The sequence below is a fragment of the Venturia canescens genome, chromosome 10 (genome assembly GCF_019457755.1).
Source record: "Venturia canescens isolate UGA chromosome 10, ASM1945775v1, whole genome shotgun sequence".
Lineage (NCBI taxonomy): Eukaryota > Metazoa > Arthropoda > Insecta > Hymenoptera > Ichneumonidae > Venturia > Venturia canescens.
This window is the reverse complement of record NC_057430.1, coordinates 17322247-17338249: the sequence shown is the minus strand read 5'-3', so window position 1 is coordinate 17338249 and position 16003 is coordinate 17322247. Positions and strand designations below refer to the sequence as shown.

General features: G+C 42.1%; 2 protein-coding genes across 2 annotated transcripts; both read left to right on the top strand.

Moving 5' to 3' along the window:
• Positions 1-324: 324 nt before the first annotated feature.
• Positions 325-10843, top strand: LOC122417112 (protein decapentaplegic-like). Its single transcript, XM_043430378.1, has 3 exons — positions 325-1619; positions 6382-6742; positions 7856-10843. The coding sequence occupies exons 2-3, from the start codon at positions 6415-6417 to the stop codon at positions 8794-8796; spliced, it is 1269 nt and encodes a 422-aa protein (XP_043286313.1). The 5' UTR covers positions 325-1619; positions 6382-6414; the 3' UTR covers positions 8797-10843.
• Positions 10844-12033: 1190 nt separating this feature from the next.
• LOC122417113 (peptidyl-prolyl cis-trans isomerase NIMA-interacting 1-like) lies at positions 12034-14015 on the top strand. Its single transcript, XM_043430379.1, has 3 exons — positions 12034-12306; positions 12742-12954; positions 13159-14015. Exons 1-3 carry the CDS (start codon positions 12252-12254, stop codon positions 13377-13379), a joined length of 489 nt encoding a protein of 162 aa, XP_043286314.1. The 5' UTR covers positions 12034-12251; the 3' UTR covers positions 13380-14015.
• The last annotated feature ends 1988 nt before the right edge of the window (positions 14016-16003 follow it).

Sequence of the window (16003 nt, the reverse complement as noted above, 5' to 3'; positions counted from 1 at the left end):
TTCAAAATATCAATCGAAAACGCATTGAGAAATTAAAAGTGTTGAGAATTTTTGAAAAAAATGAAAGTGTCAGCTCGTCTCGCGTGCCGTTTTATCCATTTATCATAAATCTTCTTAATCTTCGTCCTATTTTCGTAAAAACTTTTGATCTGGAATTGAAGAGAAAAAACGGTGCAATAGGTAAGACGGGGGGGGGGGGGGGGGGAGGGGAGGGGACTACCGTATTCGGTAGTGTCGAGAGGGCCCCGAGACCTTTTGTCTCGGCCCTGCCGAATCGCCCAAGAGAGCAAGTCCGTGGCCGAGCGGTTGCCACACTCGCGTAAAAGTCGCTTATATACAGGGGCATATAGCTGTATATACAAACAGGTAAGCCGGTATTATAGTTTAGTTACTTATCCGTGAATCGCCGTCGAGCGGAATCAGTGGGGAATCCGCTCCATCTCAGGACGGTACACGGGTTGCGGTGGATCGTGAACTGGACAGACGGTGGAACCTCCAGTCGTGTTGTTCGGTACGCAGAGGTTCGGTAGAATCGGTGGGGGAGGACGACAAGAGGGACGAGAAAGAGCGAAGGAGAGAGAGAGAGGGAGATTGAGGCAGGGAGGGATAAGGGGTACAACCGATCACCGTCAGTAGTCAACTACTATGGTCAACTAGTCACCCTACGTCTCTCGAGCGTGTCGGAACCAAGTTCCACTTGAAATCCTCCACGTCGTGTTCTCGCGGGTTTTTTCATCTTCTTTTTAATTCCGCGAACGGCATTTGATCAACGCTCGTTCTACAAAAGTTATTATCTTAAACTTTGATTTAAATACGATTCGAGGAACCGTGGCAACACTTTTGTGCTTTAGGAAGATCGGTGCTCGAGCGCCGATCTTAGTGACACCGATGACCGTCTCACTCGCGAAAAGAACGTTTCTCATCGGCGAAGTGTGTTTTTATTATTGGAATTTACTCGTGAGTTTTCGCTCTCGCGGAATTTAATCAGAAGAAGGAGGAGCCATCGATTGGTCGTACCGAAAGATCGAACGAGCAAAAATCTCCGCGTAACGTTACAACGCGAGCCGTCGACTGGATCGATTTGGCTATTTACGACTCTTGGATTCATCATTTTTTAAATAATTATGCGTCAAGACATTTTAATCCGTTGGTTTATGAATGTTTAACGGAAAATAAAGGTTGTTTGAACAGTGTTTAACTATCAATACGATTGAAAATAATTGTGGAGGTGATATCGCCCCCAAGAATATTTCAGTAGTGGGATAATCGATTTGGATTTCTCATAATCGATACGACGAGCGCCTCCGCCAAATTTTGGCGACACTTTTCCGCCAACGGTAAATTAAAAGCCCAAACATAATTTTGCGGCGCTTCGCGATAATTATTTCGTTGTAAAGCGATACACGTGAAAAATAACAACAATTAAACATACGAATAAAATAAAACGACGGGCCTAGGCGCGAACACGCATAATACGTGTTTTAAGGCTCGGCAAATGGTGAGTGGTGGTGCCGCGAGTGTCGCGATCGCGCAGGAAAGCGACTAAACATAGTCGGACACGGTGCATGGACTCGCTGAGATGCCGTGGCTGCTCGGACTGCGGACCTACGGTTAGCTAGGTAAGTTCCTCTCAATACCAAGTCCGAATAAGAGAAAATCAAGTCGACGAAAAGAAACGCATATAAATGTATTCCAACGGTCGTCTCGTAGATACTTTCAAATATGCATGAATCCTCATCTCCGCTTCGTCCTCTTTATTACAGTCTTCCCTTCTACGCTTCACGACTCCCACACGCTTGTGATCTCAATTGTTCCTCTCGTGCTGCTTTAAGTGTGTTCCGTCCATCTCTCTCTCTCTTTCTCTCTTCATTGGGCCTTTCTTTCGTGAAACAAATTGAATAGATCGACACCGCGAGCTTTCCTCTTCGACAAAACGAGTCGAAATGTGTCTCTAGAGGCCCTTCTCGCGCGCAGAGAGAAAACGGTACCGGAGTTCCACGCATCGAGTGTGGGGAAGCCTCGTGCGATTCTGCCTCGGAATATGTCAGCGAGGATTCGATAATTCCTTGAGCACCAAATCCCACCGAAGATAAATGAAATTTAAAAATCGACGTTACGGGGAATAATACATAGAAATGTCTTTTCCGCTGTTATACCGAGACTCTCGAAGATCGAGAAACGCGCGATAAATGGCAGAAAGAACTTTCACACGGGTCTCGAGGACCCACGAAGGGTTCGAGATATCAGAGAAAAAAAGATTTCCAATCTCACGTTACATTCTCCAGGTCGCCAGCTCCGTTCGCGAGTCACTTTGAGTCGCCTCGCACTTGGCGAAACTGTTGCTGCCTCCAGGTCGTGTTAGCTGGTAGTGGGGGCGGGCTGCTCGCTCATTATTACGACTGGTGGCGCTCTCTCTCACCACTGAGAGTGACCGCGCTACTGTGACTTTCTTACATGTATGCTGCGCGCTATGCCTACAACCAATGTGTACACATTCGTATGCACACACGAAACAACGCTTCGGATCCTTGCCCCTTCCTCGCGCGAGGCAGCAACGTTTGGACTCGGTCTTAGCCTCTGGCCCGATTATATTTTTGACGATGACGTTTTTTTCCACGCTCCAAAGACAAGCGCTTTTTTCTTTCCACATGCCCGCGAGAGCGGACAGGGACGAGAGGACCCGATAACGAGAATCCTCTCTCAAGAGAAGTGTACTACCTCTCTTACATATGTGTGAATCTTGTCGAACGAAACGCGAATGCTCAGGAGGGAGGGGCGTCCAGGAGGAGGGACTCTCTAACACACATCCTTGGCGTGTCGTCGTATCAGCATCCAAGCCCAGCATGGGCCCGCATTCCACTCGCGGTGACCACCAATTCCGCAGATGCTTACCAATTCTACCGCGCGCTTCGGAGACTCTGTACGAAATACGCGGAGACGCGCGGCCACTCGTACTTCCACCGAGTTCGCTCGAGCACCTTCATTTTTTTCCCCGATACACTGCGCTTCGCGGACGACGAGCCTTTGGCCAGCTTATTTTTACACATTTTAAACACTTTTTTTTTTTCTTCTTTTTTTTTCCAAAATCCTTCGCGACTCGGGTCGTTGGACTCGCGGGAAACGTTGACGCGAGCCGTCGTCGAATGCGACGAAAGTCGAACTGGAAAATTAGCACAAAAATCCCGGCACGGGAAATAAGCTGAACTGTGTAGCATGATAGGAAAGATGGTCGAATTAAGGGGAGAGGGAGGAGAGCACGGGACAAAAGCCTCGAGAGATCCCCAACCGGGAGATTGTTGCGTCATCGGCGATTAGCAAAATTATCGAATTAAACCAACTCCCGAGAAAGCTCGATTCGAACAACCGAATTTCACGGGGCGAAGTCTCTCCACGAAATAGCTCAAAAATCGATCCCGTTTTGTTGCGAAATGTGAAATAATCGTCGTCGAAATAAAGTCGAATCGAGCACGCGTTGAATTTTTCGTAAAACAAAATCTAAAGTAACTGCACGTTCCGTGGCCCAGAGCCGTGCATTCCGCGCCGGTCTGAATACCCGGCCGGCGGCAAACCTATCAATTTGCCTATACCTGCGAGCTCGCGAGATTCGAGCAAGCAAGTGTGTCATTACAACCAGGCACATTGAGAGCTCCGGGTTATTTATAGTATCGAGAATCATCCCGAACCGAGGATACATATCGTAAATGACCTTAACGCCTCAGCATTGAACAACCTGTTGAAATCGAAGACCCACAAACAGAGAGTCTCGATGAAAGGAGAAGCCTTTTCTAAGCTCGTCCACGGTGTATTCACCGCTGGCCGTGAGCACCGTAAAACAGTTGGAACCTTTGGCCTCTCTATTCAACAATGGAACGAATGCGAGAGTCGTATCCCGCACACCGTGCGCAGGGCCCATGACCGATGTTTCTTTTCGAGGTTTATACCTCCTAATACGCTAATAATTGAGTATAAATGTGTATACACGAGTGTACGAGCGCATGTAGGCGATTGTGAGCGAGGATTTTAACCCTTCGAGGCGAGTCCCGGTCAGCCGAGTCGAAGCGTCCGAACCCATTGAAGTTTTTTGCCCGATCTTCTGCCTCGAATTCGTCCTTCTTATTTTTCGTACTTAACCTACAAAACTGGAGTTCGGGCCCGAAGATATTGCTCGGTGAAGAATGTTGAACGTCCGCGCCTTTGTCCCGCGAGGATAAATATTCGCCGGTTATTGTTGCCGGGATCGTATTTGTTTGTGGAAAAGTCAACAAGTCTGAGGAGCAGAGAGAGAGAGCGGAGCACGAGAAAAGAGGAGAGGAAGCTCCGCTCCTCGAAATTCTGGTCAGGCGCGTGCGCACACACCGAGATCCAACGAGCAATATTATAAGATGCGGTAGCTGCAGACAGCATGGCTCTGGCATCCGTAGCCTCTCCGTCTCCAGCACGCGAGGCCCTCTTCTTCATATACATCGCCATCGCGTTTCGTTCTCTCTCGCTTACGGGTGAGCGCCTCTTTCTCGTTTCCCTCTTCCCCGCTATCGCGAGCCTGCCCAACTCGCTTCGTGCGTGTCCTCGTGTGTGTGTACGCACACACCGAAGCGGGGCTCGAGTGTCCCCCCGCGCGAGTAACCACCATTTGCTGTTGTCACTGGCTTCTAACATTCCTCGCTAAATATTTCCTCGTCGTAATTTTCGAGCTGTTTAATCTTCTAAACGAGTTTTTAACGCATCGCTCATTCAGTGACCGCCTTTTTTAATTCTTTTTGAATTCTTCTTCTTCTCCGTCTATTAATTCGTCGTAGTCGCTCGTGTGCTTACGCGATTGATAATAAAATGTCTTCGTCGAGATCTTTTTTAAATTATCATTCGATTTGACACCGTTTTTTTTTTTCATCGTGCCTTCAAGCTCGTTGCCGAAGGCTCGTCTCGTAAGCCGAGTCGGCTTATCCCGTTGGAGAGGCGGGGGCCCAAAAAATTGTACTTCCTTCGAGGCACTTCGGAGAAGGACAGGTGTCAGGTGCTTCCTCAAATATTTATTCCGAGTTATTCCGAGTTTCCTCAGTTTTTGCTCGATTTATTATTGGGGTCGCGGTGTCGTAAATCCTCGGTCGAGCCTCGGCTTTGAAAGTGCGCACACAAAAGTGGCGTTAATTCGATAATTCTTCATCATTCAATTCATTATATCGTCACTTTATTTATATTTTCAATAATAACTTCGACCCGCGGCTTGAAAAATCGTGAGCAGCTCGCGCACCGTTGAGAGATTTATCGAATTATACGATTATCACAAAACCTTCGGTTTGAGGCGAGTATTTTGAAGGTCTCTCATTTTAAATTCAAAGTCAACATTTTCAATGGTACGTGGTTTTAACACACTCGGTGCACCTAAAAACTTTCAAATCGATCGTTCCGTTTCCACGGTAATGCGCGGTGCCCCCCGCACCATTCTCACTCGACAAATTTTCGACGGAAAAATGCCCGAGTGACTCGAGCGAAAATGGTGACGCGATGTCCCAAGCAAAATTCTCTCATTACCGATCGACGCTCCCCTCGTCTTTTCACTCTCTTTTCATTTTCCTCGTCCATTCTACTCACAATACTCGATAAACATTTGGCTTTGTTCCTTTGTTGGTTTTGCTGCTCGCAACAAAAGAGTGCGAAAGGAGCAGCGTTTACTCGCGCGCTCGACCTCTTGCGACGGGCGCGTCAAGAGAAAGCTGTGGAGTGTGCCGGTGAGTGTGTTGTGTTTGCCAGCAGCTGTGGCCCTGGATAACACGCCGCCGACTCCTTTCCTGCTACACCTTCTCCACCAAATTCTACTGCATTATTATTATTGTTGTTGTTGTTGTTGTTGTTATTATTATTCTTCTTGTGATTATTTTTCGGAAGTTCGAACCCGTCGACGAATCACAAGGAAATTGTAACGTGGGAATAATCCTTCCTGCATGGCAGGGCTCACTTGGACCCACGAGGGTTTTCCAAGCTGTTAAAAATCCTCGAATCCTCAATTATTCACGTTCTTACACGAATACTTTGGTAAAAGTGTAAAAAACATGGATTTTTTTTTTAATTTGTGACACGAAGTCGATTGCATGCGATCGAAACGGTGTGGACGTTTTATCGTAATTTTTTTAAAAAAATTGATAAATTCATTTATCGTGATTGAAGCAATGATGAAAATTTTAGCATTGAAACTATTTCGACTGGGACTTTGAACCAAGTTTGTCAGTCGGGTGGTTTATGCGTTTCGAAATATTGACATTCGCGAGTTGAAATGTCGTTTATTTAGATGAATGTCATTGGAATTGTTCTTGGAATAATGTTAAATAAATATTGAAGGTACGAGAACGAAAAAAACTGATGTTCCGTCATTGACGCGTGTTTCAGGAGTGGCACAGAGTGCCAGTGGCTGACGTCAGAATGCGCATGTCGCTGCTGCTTAGATTGTTGTTAGCGGCAGCGGGTGTGCTGCTGGCAGAGGCGAAAATAAGCCTGAACGTAACCTCGGACAACAGCGTCGATAATCTGGGAATGAAGGAACGGGAACGAGCCATCGCCGGTGTCGAGGCGAGTCTACTCTCCCTACTGGGATTCACGAGGAGACCCAAACCCCAGGGAGCGCCGGCTCACGTACCCGAATCCTTGAGGAAGCTCTATCTTCATCAGAAAAAAATCGGGATCGCCGATATCGCAAAACCAGGCTTTCATACCCGGTCGGCGAACACCGTTCGCTCTTTTTTTCACGTTGGTTGGTATTTTTCATTGAAAATTTACTTTTCCCTCATTTCTGTCGTTGAAAAAACACGAAAATCTTTTGTTTTACGCCCGTAACGATTGCCAATTTCTAACCGAACTTGAAGCACAAGGTTTTTCCTCCCTTTTTCTAAATAAATCAAATCAGCTACGAATTTAATGTCGTTTGAAAGAGCAGGACATCGGGGGATAACGAGACTGTTAAATATTCGATCGAAACTCGGCTCTCACGACCCTAGAAATAAAAAAATTTCGAATTAAAAAATATTTATGAAAACTCTATATCGAACGAAAGCAGGGAAAATGGATTTTTTAAAATCGCAAAATTAGGATAAAGAGAATGAAAAAATACTCGAGTTTCTACTAATCGGGGATCGATAGAACGAGATTTGCAGTGTTTGGGTTGAGTTGAGAAATGAATAGAGAGGATGGGGGAGAGAACTCGTGTGTAGCTTACCAATTAATCGAGTTTCAAGGTGACGTTGTGATGGCTTGTGCATCGGTGCATGACACGTCGTAAAATGTTGTTGCCGAGTTCTCTATAGCATTCTCCTTAGCACACGTACGTTTCGCGAGGATTCCAATATTTCGCTCAGAGAGCTTTGCCATTATGACGAGAGCCCACTTCAGAGTCTCTCTAACAAGAAAAAAAAAGAAAAGAAAAACAAACGATTTTTACTTATAACCATGAAAATAAATGATTGACCAAACGAGCCAAAAGGCATTGTCGAATGCAACGTTTTCAAAGGGCAATTATAAATCGAATATACTTTGCTGCTCTAGAATAATTTACAGCGTTCCTTAACCTCGAATAACTTAACCAATTGACTGTGAGCCTTGCAATGGAATGAAAAACGACCCCGAAATCAAATTGGATTTTGTCCGATAAACAAAATTTTTTTCTCAGTGCATTTTCGATTGAGTTTTCCCATGGTCTTAGGGGACGCTGTGTACGATAAAGTTGAATTCGTTAAAGAAGATCGAGTGACGAAAAATCTATGAATAAGTTTCACAAAATTGGTACCTTGAAATAATGTAAAGAAAAAAAAATGATTGAAAGATGTTTTAAATAATTGAATATTGTTTGTTTCCGGTTGGCGAAACGCAGAGAGCGAATTGGACGAAAAGTTTAAATCACCGAAGAATTTTCGTCTGTCATTCGATGTGAGCGGGATGCCATTGGACGAGAAGTTGCAAGCGGCGGAATTGAGCCTGTCACGTGTCCTATCATCGTCAGGATCGAAGCAGGAGGAAAGGAAGGTCCCGAGGGACGAAGAGGAGGAGGAGGAGGAGGAGGAGGAGGTTCAGAGGAAGGACGGTGTGCTGCGAATTTTGGTGCACGACATAGTGAGGCCTGGAATACGTGGCAAGAGAAAACCTCTGTTACGATTAATAGACAGTAAAACGGTGAAGGAGCGAAGCAACGCGACGATAAGTTTGGACGTGCATCCCGCTGTAGTGAGATGGTTGGAGGAGCGTGATCACAATCACGGTCTTTTAATAGAAATAAGGGAGAGCGATAAGAGGAACGGAACGAGGAGCAGTCGTCAGGGAGAGAAGCACGTGAGACTTCGGCGAAGTTTGGAGGAGAGTAACGAAGCTTGGTCGTCAAGGAGACCGACGTTGTTCACGTATACGGACGACGGGAGAAGAAAAATGGCGACGGCCAATGAAATAATAGAGAGAAGAGCGAGACGGGCGACCCTGAGGAAGAACCGTCGTAAGGACGGTCGCGAGATATGCAGAAGGCATCCTCTGTACGTGGATTTCGCGGATGTCGGTTGGAACGATTGGATCGTCGCGCCACCGGGCTACGACGCTTTCTATTGTCACGGCGACTGTCCGTTCCCCTTGTCCGATCACTTGAACTCGACGAATCACGCGATTGTACAGAACCTCGTGTACTCGACGAATCCGAGTATGGTGCCAAAGGCGTGCTGCGTCCCGACGGCTCTCAGTTCAATATCGATGCTTTACCTCGACGAGGAGAACAAGGTTGTCCTCAAGAATTATCAAGACATGGCGGTACTGGGATGCGGATGTCGTTGAGCCCGAGAAAAAAAATTTCTTCCTCAAGAATCTCACGCTCTCTATCTCTCGATCCTTCGCTCGCTTTCTCTCTCTCTCTCTCTCTCTCTCTCTCTCTCTCTCTGTCTCTCACTCTTCCCTCGTGACTAAAATCGCCATGAATAATGAGCATGGAAAATCAAACATTTCCGAGGCGGAGCAATCTCGTCGCGTTGGCTTTCGAGCTGAGAGAGTTCGTGCCTGGTTTCCACCGCTGAATCTCTGTAAACGAGGAAATCGGTGTGTCAGTGGATTTAATAGAACAACACGAAAATGATATAACAAATTTAGAAAATTCCACCTGGACTTGGCAATAGGCAGGAACCTGCGATCGTTCAGAACGTTTCGCGCGCATCAAGCATCGATCGCGACGAATTCGGCTCGATTTAAAATTCATTCGCGATATTATTACGCACAGCCGAATTCGTTGGGCAAGCGCGGCTGCTTTTTCAATCACGCGTTAATCATGCTCACGTATCTTCCGCTTCGAAACCGCAATCCTGTATATATTCAGTGTGTACGCTCGAGGAGTCGTATTCTCAGTAGTTTCATTGAGTAATCAACTAAGCTTGATGGCCTATGAACAAAAGAGCGGTTAATTCAACGCCGATATTACGCCGTGGCTATCCTCGCCCGAGAGAACCTAAACCTCCTTGGGACAGAGGGTATAATTTATTAATAAGCTTTTATATATACATATATACACATATTAATATGTGTATATGTATAAACGTGTGACTGTCTCGTTGTGCGAGTGTCTCCGCGCCTGTGTGCGTGTGTAGCGAGGAAAAACCGGTATAGATATTAATATAGAAGCATCCGCAGGTGCTACGAACCTGTATATACGCGTAGCCGCGTCAGCGAGCTCTTTTGCTATTCTGCAAAAAGAAAAAAATCGAAGATGAAATAAAATGGAGGGAAAAAGGCATAATAATAAAAATCAACATTTGAGTCGAGGCTCGTAGGACCGCGCGCGCGCGAATCGTACGACGTTTTCATTTGCATAGCCTTTGCTTTCGATGTCTTCAATCAATCGTACGGCCCGTACTATTCACACTTCCGGTATAAACGCTCGAAACGTTTTTTTTGTTGTTACGGCGAACGAATCGTTTCATTTGTTGTTGTTTTTTTTTTTATTTTTTTTTCCCCATCGAGATGAACTTGTCAGGATGAGAATGAACTAAAAACACGAGAAAATATTTTGCGAAAGAAATATTTATGGACTCGTAAACGACACTTTTTGCCATTTTGACAATGTTTTTTTTTTTTTTTTTTTTCATCTTTCGCATAGTTGGAAAAAAGGAGAATAACGCGGGAATAATATTTCTGCTGGAATCGCTTTTTATTGAGGCTCTTCGATCGAGCACCGAGAATGATAAATACCGCGATTATCGAGATGAAACAATGTCGATGAATCAACTCGCCTCGGGCTTGCCATTTATCCCGGTTCAAAACGCACTATTTCTTTCTTCTCGCGTTTATAATGTTTTTTTTTCTTCTGGTTTCACTGTCGAGTCGAACAAACGGGCAGCTCTCTTCGCTATGCCCGTCTCTTTAATCGTCCAATTTTTCACATTTTAACGACTAACGTCCGCAAATGAATTTATTAAAAAAATATATATATTTTTTAGATATTTTTAGGACTATTGATGTGCAACAGACATGCACAGATTTTATAAATATATTTTGATATAATGTGATGTAAATATGTCAGTGTAAAACCGTACCTGCTTAAGGAATACTATTTATTATTGTTTGCTGAAAAAGAAAGTCGAATGATAAAAGAAATATTGTGAGGAGACCGGAATCGAGTTATTACGAAAAACAAACGTCCCACGTGTAAATTTTTGTACAAATACATTTTTTTTTCCTTGTTAATAAATGTAGCGTGTTACGTGTTTGTATCAACGATGTAAAATGTGTGAATATAAGTGAATCGTGTAAACATTGTAAATAATTAATAAGTGTTTCTGTAAAGTATATATTGAGTATGTATATTTTAAAAATATAGATATTTACCCGTTGCAAATATTGTCATGAAATAATTTTTCATTTTTCCACCTCCCTGCGTTGGGTTCGTGTTAAATCGTGTGTGCTCTTCACATCCAATGCGAAGATGCTGGTTATAACCTTAACGCAATTTTTCGATAGGGAATGGAAACTATAGCTTTGTTCGAAAATGGTCGCCTGTATTGTTGCCGTGACGATGTCAAAAGATGGAAAACTTTCGCATATTTTCGATGTTTATGATTTTTAATGGGAATTTCGACTATTATTTATTAATTTTGCATTTTTTCTGGAGTATTGAGTCGTTTTTTTTTAAGAGAAAAAAAATGAATTCCGTGGATGATTAAGGATTTTTTTTCTTTTACCGCGCGATTCGCGAATGCACATAAACGAAAAAATACGTTCGTTCGAAATTATTTCGACAATGACAGAGGTTGAGAGGAAGCGCGAGTATGTGGAAATTGTTTCGTAATGAGAGAGGAGGATAATGTTGGAACAAAACGACGAGCGAGGTCCGAGAGTGGTCTTTGTTTTAGAGAATGCCCCTTGGGGGATTCTGAGCGTTTTGCCACACAGGTAGAGAATGCGGTCCGCCAGCAGATCCCGGTAGCCCCATACTTCTCTCTTCCCCATCGAGTTCTCAGAGTTCCCTCCCCCGTTTCTTCCTCCCGCCCGTGCACCCTTTCCACGTCTTACCTTTTGTGCGTTGTTTCCATCGTAAAATAAAGCTCCGCCTGCGGCTTTCTTTTTGTTTTTCACCTTTTTTTTCACTTCACCACGCACGTTTTTGGCCGTTTTCGCTCACTCCATTCATTTAGCCTCATTTGAAGGGACGACGGCTCGCTCGCCAAGCAGAATAAGAGAGAAGTTCATACCGTTTCCTAATGTCCATAACTTTCACAGTCGAAAGAAATTTTTGCTGTTTATTGTACAAAATATTCGTGGAGTAAACTATATAGAAAAATGGTGTGCTGCGCAAGTATCAAGTAGATTGCGTGACCTTTCATAACTAAACGATGCGAAGAAAGTCAGTTTTGAAGAAAGAAACATGAAGCAGCCTCGTATTCCGGAATGCAGGAGAAAAAATAATTCAAATTCACGAATACAAAAAAATAAAATAGACTATACCATCAGACGATATTTGTATTATCGACCGAGTTGCCAAATCTGTAATACCGACGTTCTAGAAAATCAGCGAGTTCTTCAATTGAACGGTACGAAAACAGCGCCTTTCGGAAGACTCATAAAAAATCTCGTACCGTAAAATTGTCTGCTTGTCTATATCCTTTGCATTATTACGTTTCGTTACGATTTTCTTCGGTCCATGACCATTCGTCTGATCGGCAATTCAGGAGTAATAAATTGATATATTTATTTAAGGACTCTTAATTCTTTTAAATACTTGAATATTTCGGAGCAGCACTGCAAACATGGCGGATGAAGAATTACCATCGGGGTGGGAAAAACGTCTAAGCAGATCTACCGGTAGGCCTAATTTATGCAAGCTCATTGAAAACCCTATTTTGTTTGTTGTATTGAAGATTCAGTCCTGTCAAAACTATTTCGGGTGTTGTTAATTACAAAATATACGGTCTACGAATGACCGTTCAATCAGGCATTTCTCCGTATAATCAATCATTCATTATAGTACTTCTTCTAATTAATCGCGACCGGTTTTGATTTTGCACCTTTTCTTCTAAACATCATTCAAATTTTAGCCGTTCTACTTATGCTTTTGTTGCAAATATTACATTTTTTTTCTCGTTACAAATATTAAAGGTTAACTTTCATTTTTCTGACAATTTTCTACTTATTCTCGATTCCTATTACCATTCAAAAATTGCAAACTTCTATAAACACAAAATGTGGAATAACAAAATGTATGATCACTCGGAATATCGTTTTGTTCTCTATGAACAGGTCAACATTATTATTTAAACGTATATACAAAAGAAAGCCAATGGGAGGTACCAGACAAGCCAGCTGATCCATCCGGTAATGTCAAACAAGACGGTCCTGATGAAGTTCGGTGTCGTCATCTGCTTGTCAAACATGCTGGATCAAGACGACCTTCTTCTCGACGAGAAGAGAAAATCACACGATCTAAGGAAGAAGCACTCGACCTTGTTAAATGTAGGTTGATTGAAATTGACAAACATCTGCGCGGGTACAATTTTTCTGATAAGAGATTCCAATGATTTTTACACACATCTATTCAACAGTTTCTTTCCTCAATTTTAAAATTTTGAGTGAAAAAAATGTCATGTTTATAGAAAATGACGAGTAACAATTGTACCGTTGATCACTTAACATAGGAAATTTTTTTTCTTTTTGTAGCTTACAGAGAACAAATAGTCTCAGGGAAAGCAAAATTTTCTGATTTGGCTGCAAAGTACAGCGATTGCAGTTCAGCGATAAGAGGTGGAGATCTTGGGCCGTTTACTCGCGGCGCCATGCAGAAGCCCTTCGAAGAGGCTGCGTTTGCATTGAAAGTTGGTGATCTATCGTTTCCAGTGATAACTGACAGCGGAATTCATATAATTCAGCGAACGGCTTGAATGCGTCCGAAGCAAAGTGTAAACCGCGCGTTTGGAAAAAAAAAAGACAATTCGATATTAGTCCGGCAACGGTCAGTCTCCTCAATTCAAATTTGTGTATCGTTGATTGTTAAATTTGTTTCAAACATTTGATATCTTGCTCGTCCAGTGTGTACTTAGGAACTTTAATTAACGAAAGTAAAAAGCAGTGTTATTACAGCAAGTCCTGTTCACGAACATTTTTGCATTTATTAGATGAATTTTTTGAATGACTTTTCGCGTTCCACTCGATAACCAATTATGTGTACGTTGTCATTAGACTCGCGATGAAACCTGCTATGATAATGAAAGGAAAATGTTGACGGAGCTGGGAGGAACTCTTAACACTCCCGTCGAAGTTCAGTCTCAGCGGGGTTATCAGCGCTTCCAAATGCTATGGAATTCTTTTCACTCCAAGTTTAAACTCATAGACTTTTATTTTCTTGCCGCATTAGGCCAATCCGCATAATTATTGTAACTGTATGAGCGAATATTCTTAAGTAGGAACGGGGTATACGAATCTCTAATGCCCAAAACGATGTTTTAATACCATGCGTGCGGAGTTTTCGACGATTATATATCGATCGTGAATAAAATGGGTTAACCCTCTTTAACTGACATTTTCTCTAAATTTCCTCATTGTTTCCATTCCACACTTTTTCCATTTTTATCATTCGTAGCTATGAATAATTTACGGTTTTCTACTGTGTACGCAGTCTTGACTATAAAAAGGAATAAAAAAAATGTTCAACACTCTCAACGTTAGAAAAAATAATTTACAGATTTCGAAAAAATTTGAATTTTTCCAAAAAAATACAGGAGCAGGGATAGAAATTTCCTGACAAACTGTTAATCTATTATTTTTTTTATCATTCCAATACTCGCAAGCTTTGAAATAATAAGTATAAGTAAAGATAAGATTTATCTTTCGATTACGAATTTCGCAATTGCTGATAGATTGCAAACTGAAAAATACTTTGCTGTAAACAGAACACACGATTGACTTTGTTTTGTTCTTTCGAACAGTTTGATTTGTTGAAAAAATTCATTCCTTGATAAACTTTATAATAGTTTTATCCAAAGGTTTCCTTGTTTAATTAAACCCTGTAATAACGTGTAGGACGAGCAAGCAGAGGCTGTATTATTTTCAGTTTCGCCACAAGCTTTGTATTGGAAAACGATTATTTTTTTTTTTTTTTTGGGATCACGCCCTACGAAAATGGGTTTTTAAAACAGTCAACTTTCGACACTTCGGGCACACCAAAGAATTATTGCTACATCACATTTGACGTCAGCAATTGAGCTCGGAATGTACTAATTTGGTTGGTATCCGAATAATCTCTAAATTGAAGTGTGCTTCTGTAAATTTCCACAATAATTAACCAATTTCGATTATTTCCGGAGATTTCTTGGAACGCGATTGCTCTTGGTAAATATCTCTCCCAAAAACAATCGATCGATTCTTTTGCTATTTCGCGTTTTCAGGTTCGTATATGAAGGTAAATAAACACATGGACAAAAACGAGTAGCTTGCTGAGAAAAAAAACTGATGCGAATAAAACCGTTGGAAAAACGAAAATAACCTATAAAACGAAATTTCCCCAGAAACGATATATATATATATATTATATATTTGTAGATAGGAAAAAGAGTCGTAACAGATAACACGCCTTTGAACAACTCAGCAGCAACGTGTTCCACTATATAGATATGAAAATATTTCAGTCTACGATTTTTGGAACACGAGAAACAAACACTTTTGGGGTGACGGTGGCTGATTATGATCAGCCATAAAAAAATGAGAGGGAATTTATATTGCGATAAAAGTAAAAAGAGATTATCTCGGTAACAAAGCAAAGCGGTATGAGAACAATAAAAAAATATGGGATTTAGAAAAAAGTGGAAAATCTGGATCGTCGAAAGGGAAGTAGAGAAGAGCGTTGATCGATGCGTCCGATCGGTATGCGAATGATTCACACATGTTAATGGAAATAATATTCTGTCGCGGTGCGCGGTGTCGGAGTTCGAAAAAAACTGAAAATATTCGTCGTAAAGACCGTTGATAACATTATTCTGAGACATGACTAATGATGAATCGTCGATTAAAAAAACTGTTTGATGAATAATTGTGTATTTTGGACGTTATTTGACATTTATTGTTGTGTCATCTGGAATTTTAAACTTCTCGGGAATTTTTCTAATCTATTACGAATCCTCAAGAATGTGAATACTACCTCAGAACAATTGCAAACCAAACTCACGTTACGCGACGGAAAAAAAATGATTTGCTGAAGAATATTTTTTTCAACGCTCTTGTAACATTTTCAACTGCTAACCGCGAAAAACTAATATTTATAGAAATTCGGAGATGGCTGAATCGTTTAATATTCGTTTCCAAAATACTAAATGTCTTGAATTATAATTAAATCGAATTTCCAAGATAAAACAATGCGTGTCATTATGCTCAATAATCACGTGGAATAATGGAAAAAAGAATAAACTCGAAAGTCCTGTTTGACAGGAAAAAAAAGTTCTTTAATTCCAGTACGTGTTTTTGAATAAATCGTTTTCATAATAGGACTGATAAAGAAGGTAGACGGAACGTC

Bases quoted from the DNA above. Each gene is read 5' to 3' on its own strand.
- LOC122417112 (XM_043430378.1), top strand. From the start codon at position 6,415: ATGCGCATGTCGCTGCTGCTTAGATTGTTGTTAGCGGCAGCGGGTGTG. The intron at 6,743-7,855 runs GTTGGTATTTTT...GGCGAAACGCAG, and splicing joins TCGCTCTTTTTTTCACGTTG to AGAGCGAATTGGACGAAAAG.
- LOC122417113 (XM_043430379.1), top strand. From the start codon at position 12,252: ATGGCGGATGAAGAATTACCATCGGGGTGGGAAAAACGTCTAAGCAGA. The intron at 12,307-12,741 runs GTAGGCCTAATT...CTCTATGAACAG, and splicing joins ACGTCTAAGCAGATCTACCG to GTCAACATTATTATTTAAAC. The intron at 12,955-13,158 runs GTAGGTTGATTG...TTCTTTTTGTAG, and splicing joins AGCACTCGACCTTGTTAAAT to CTTACAGAGAACAAATAGTC.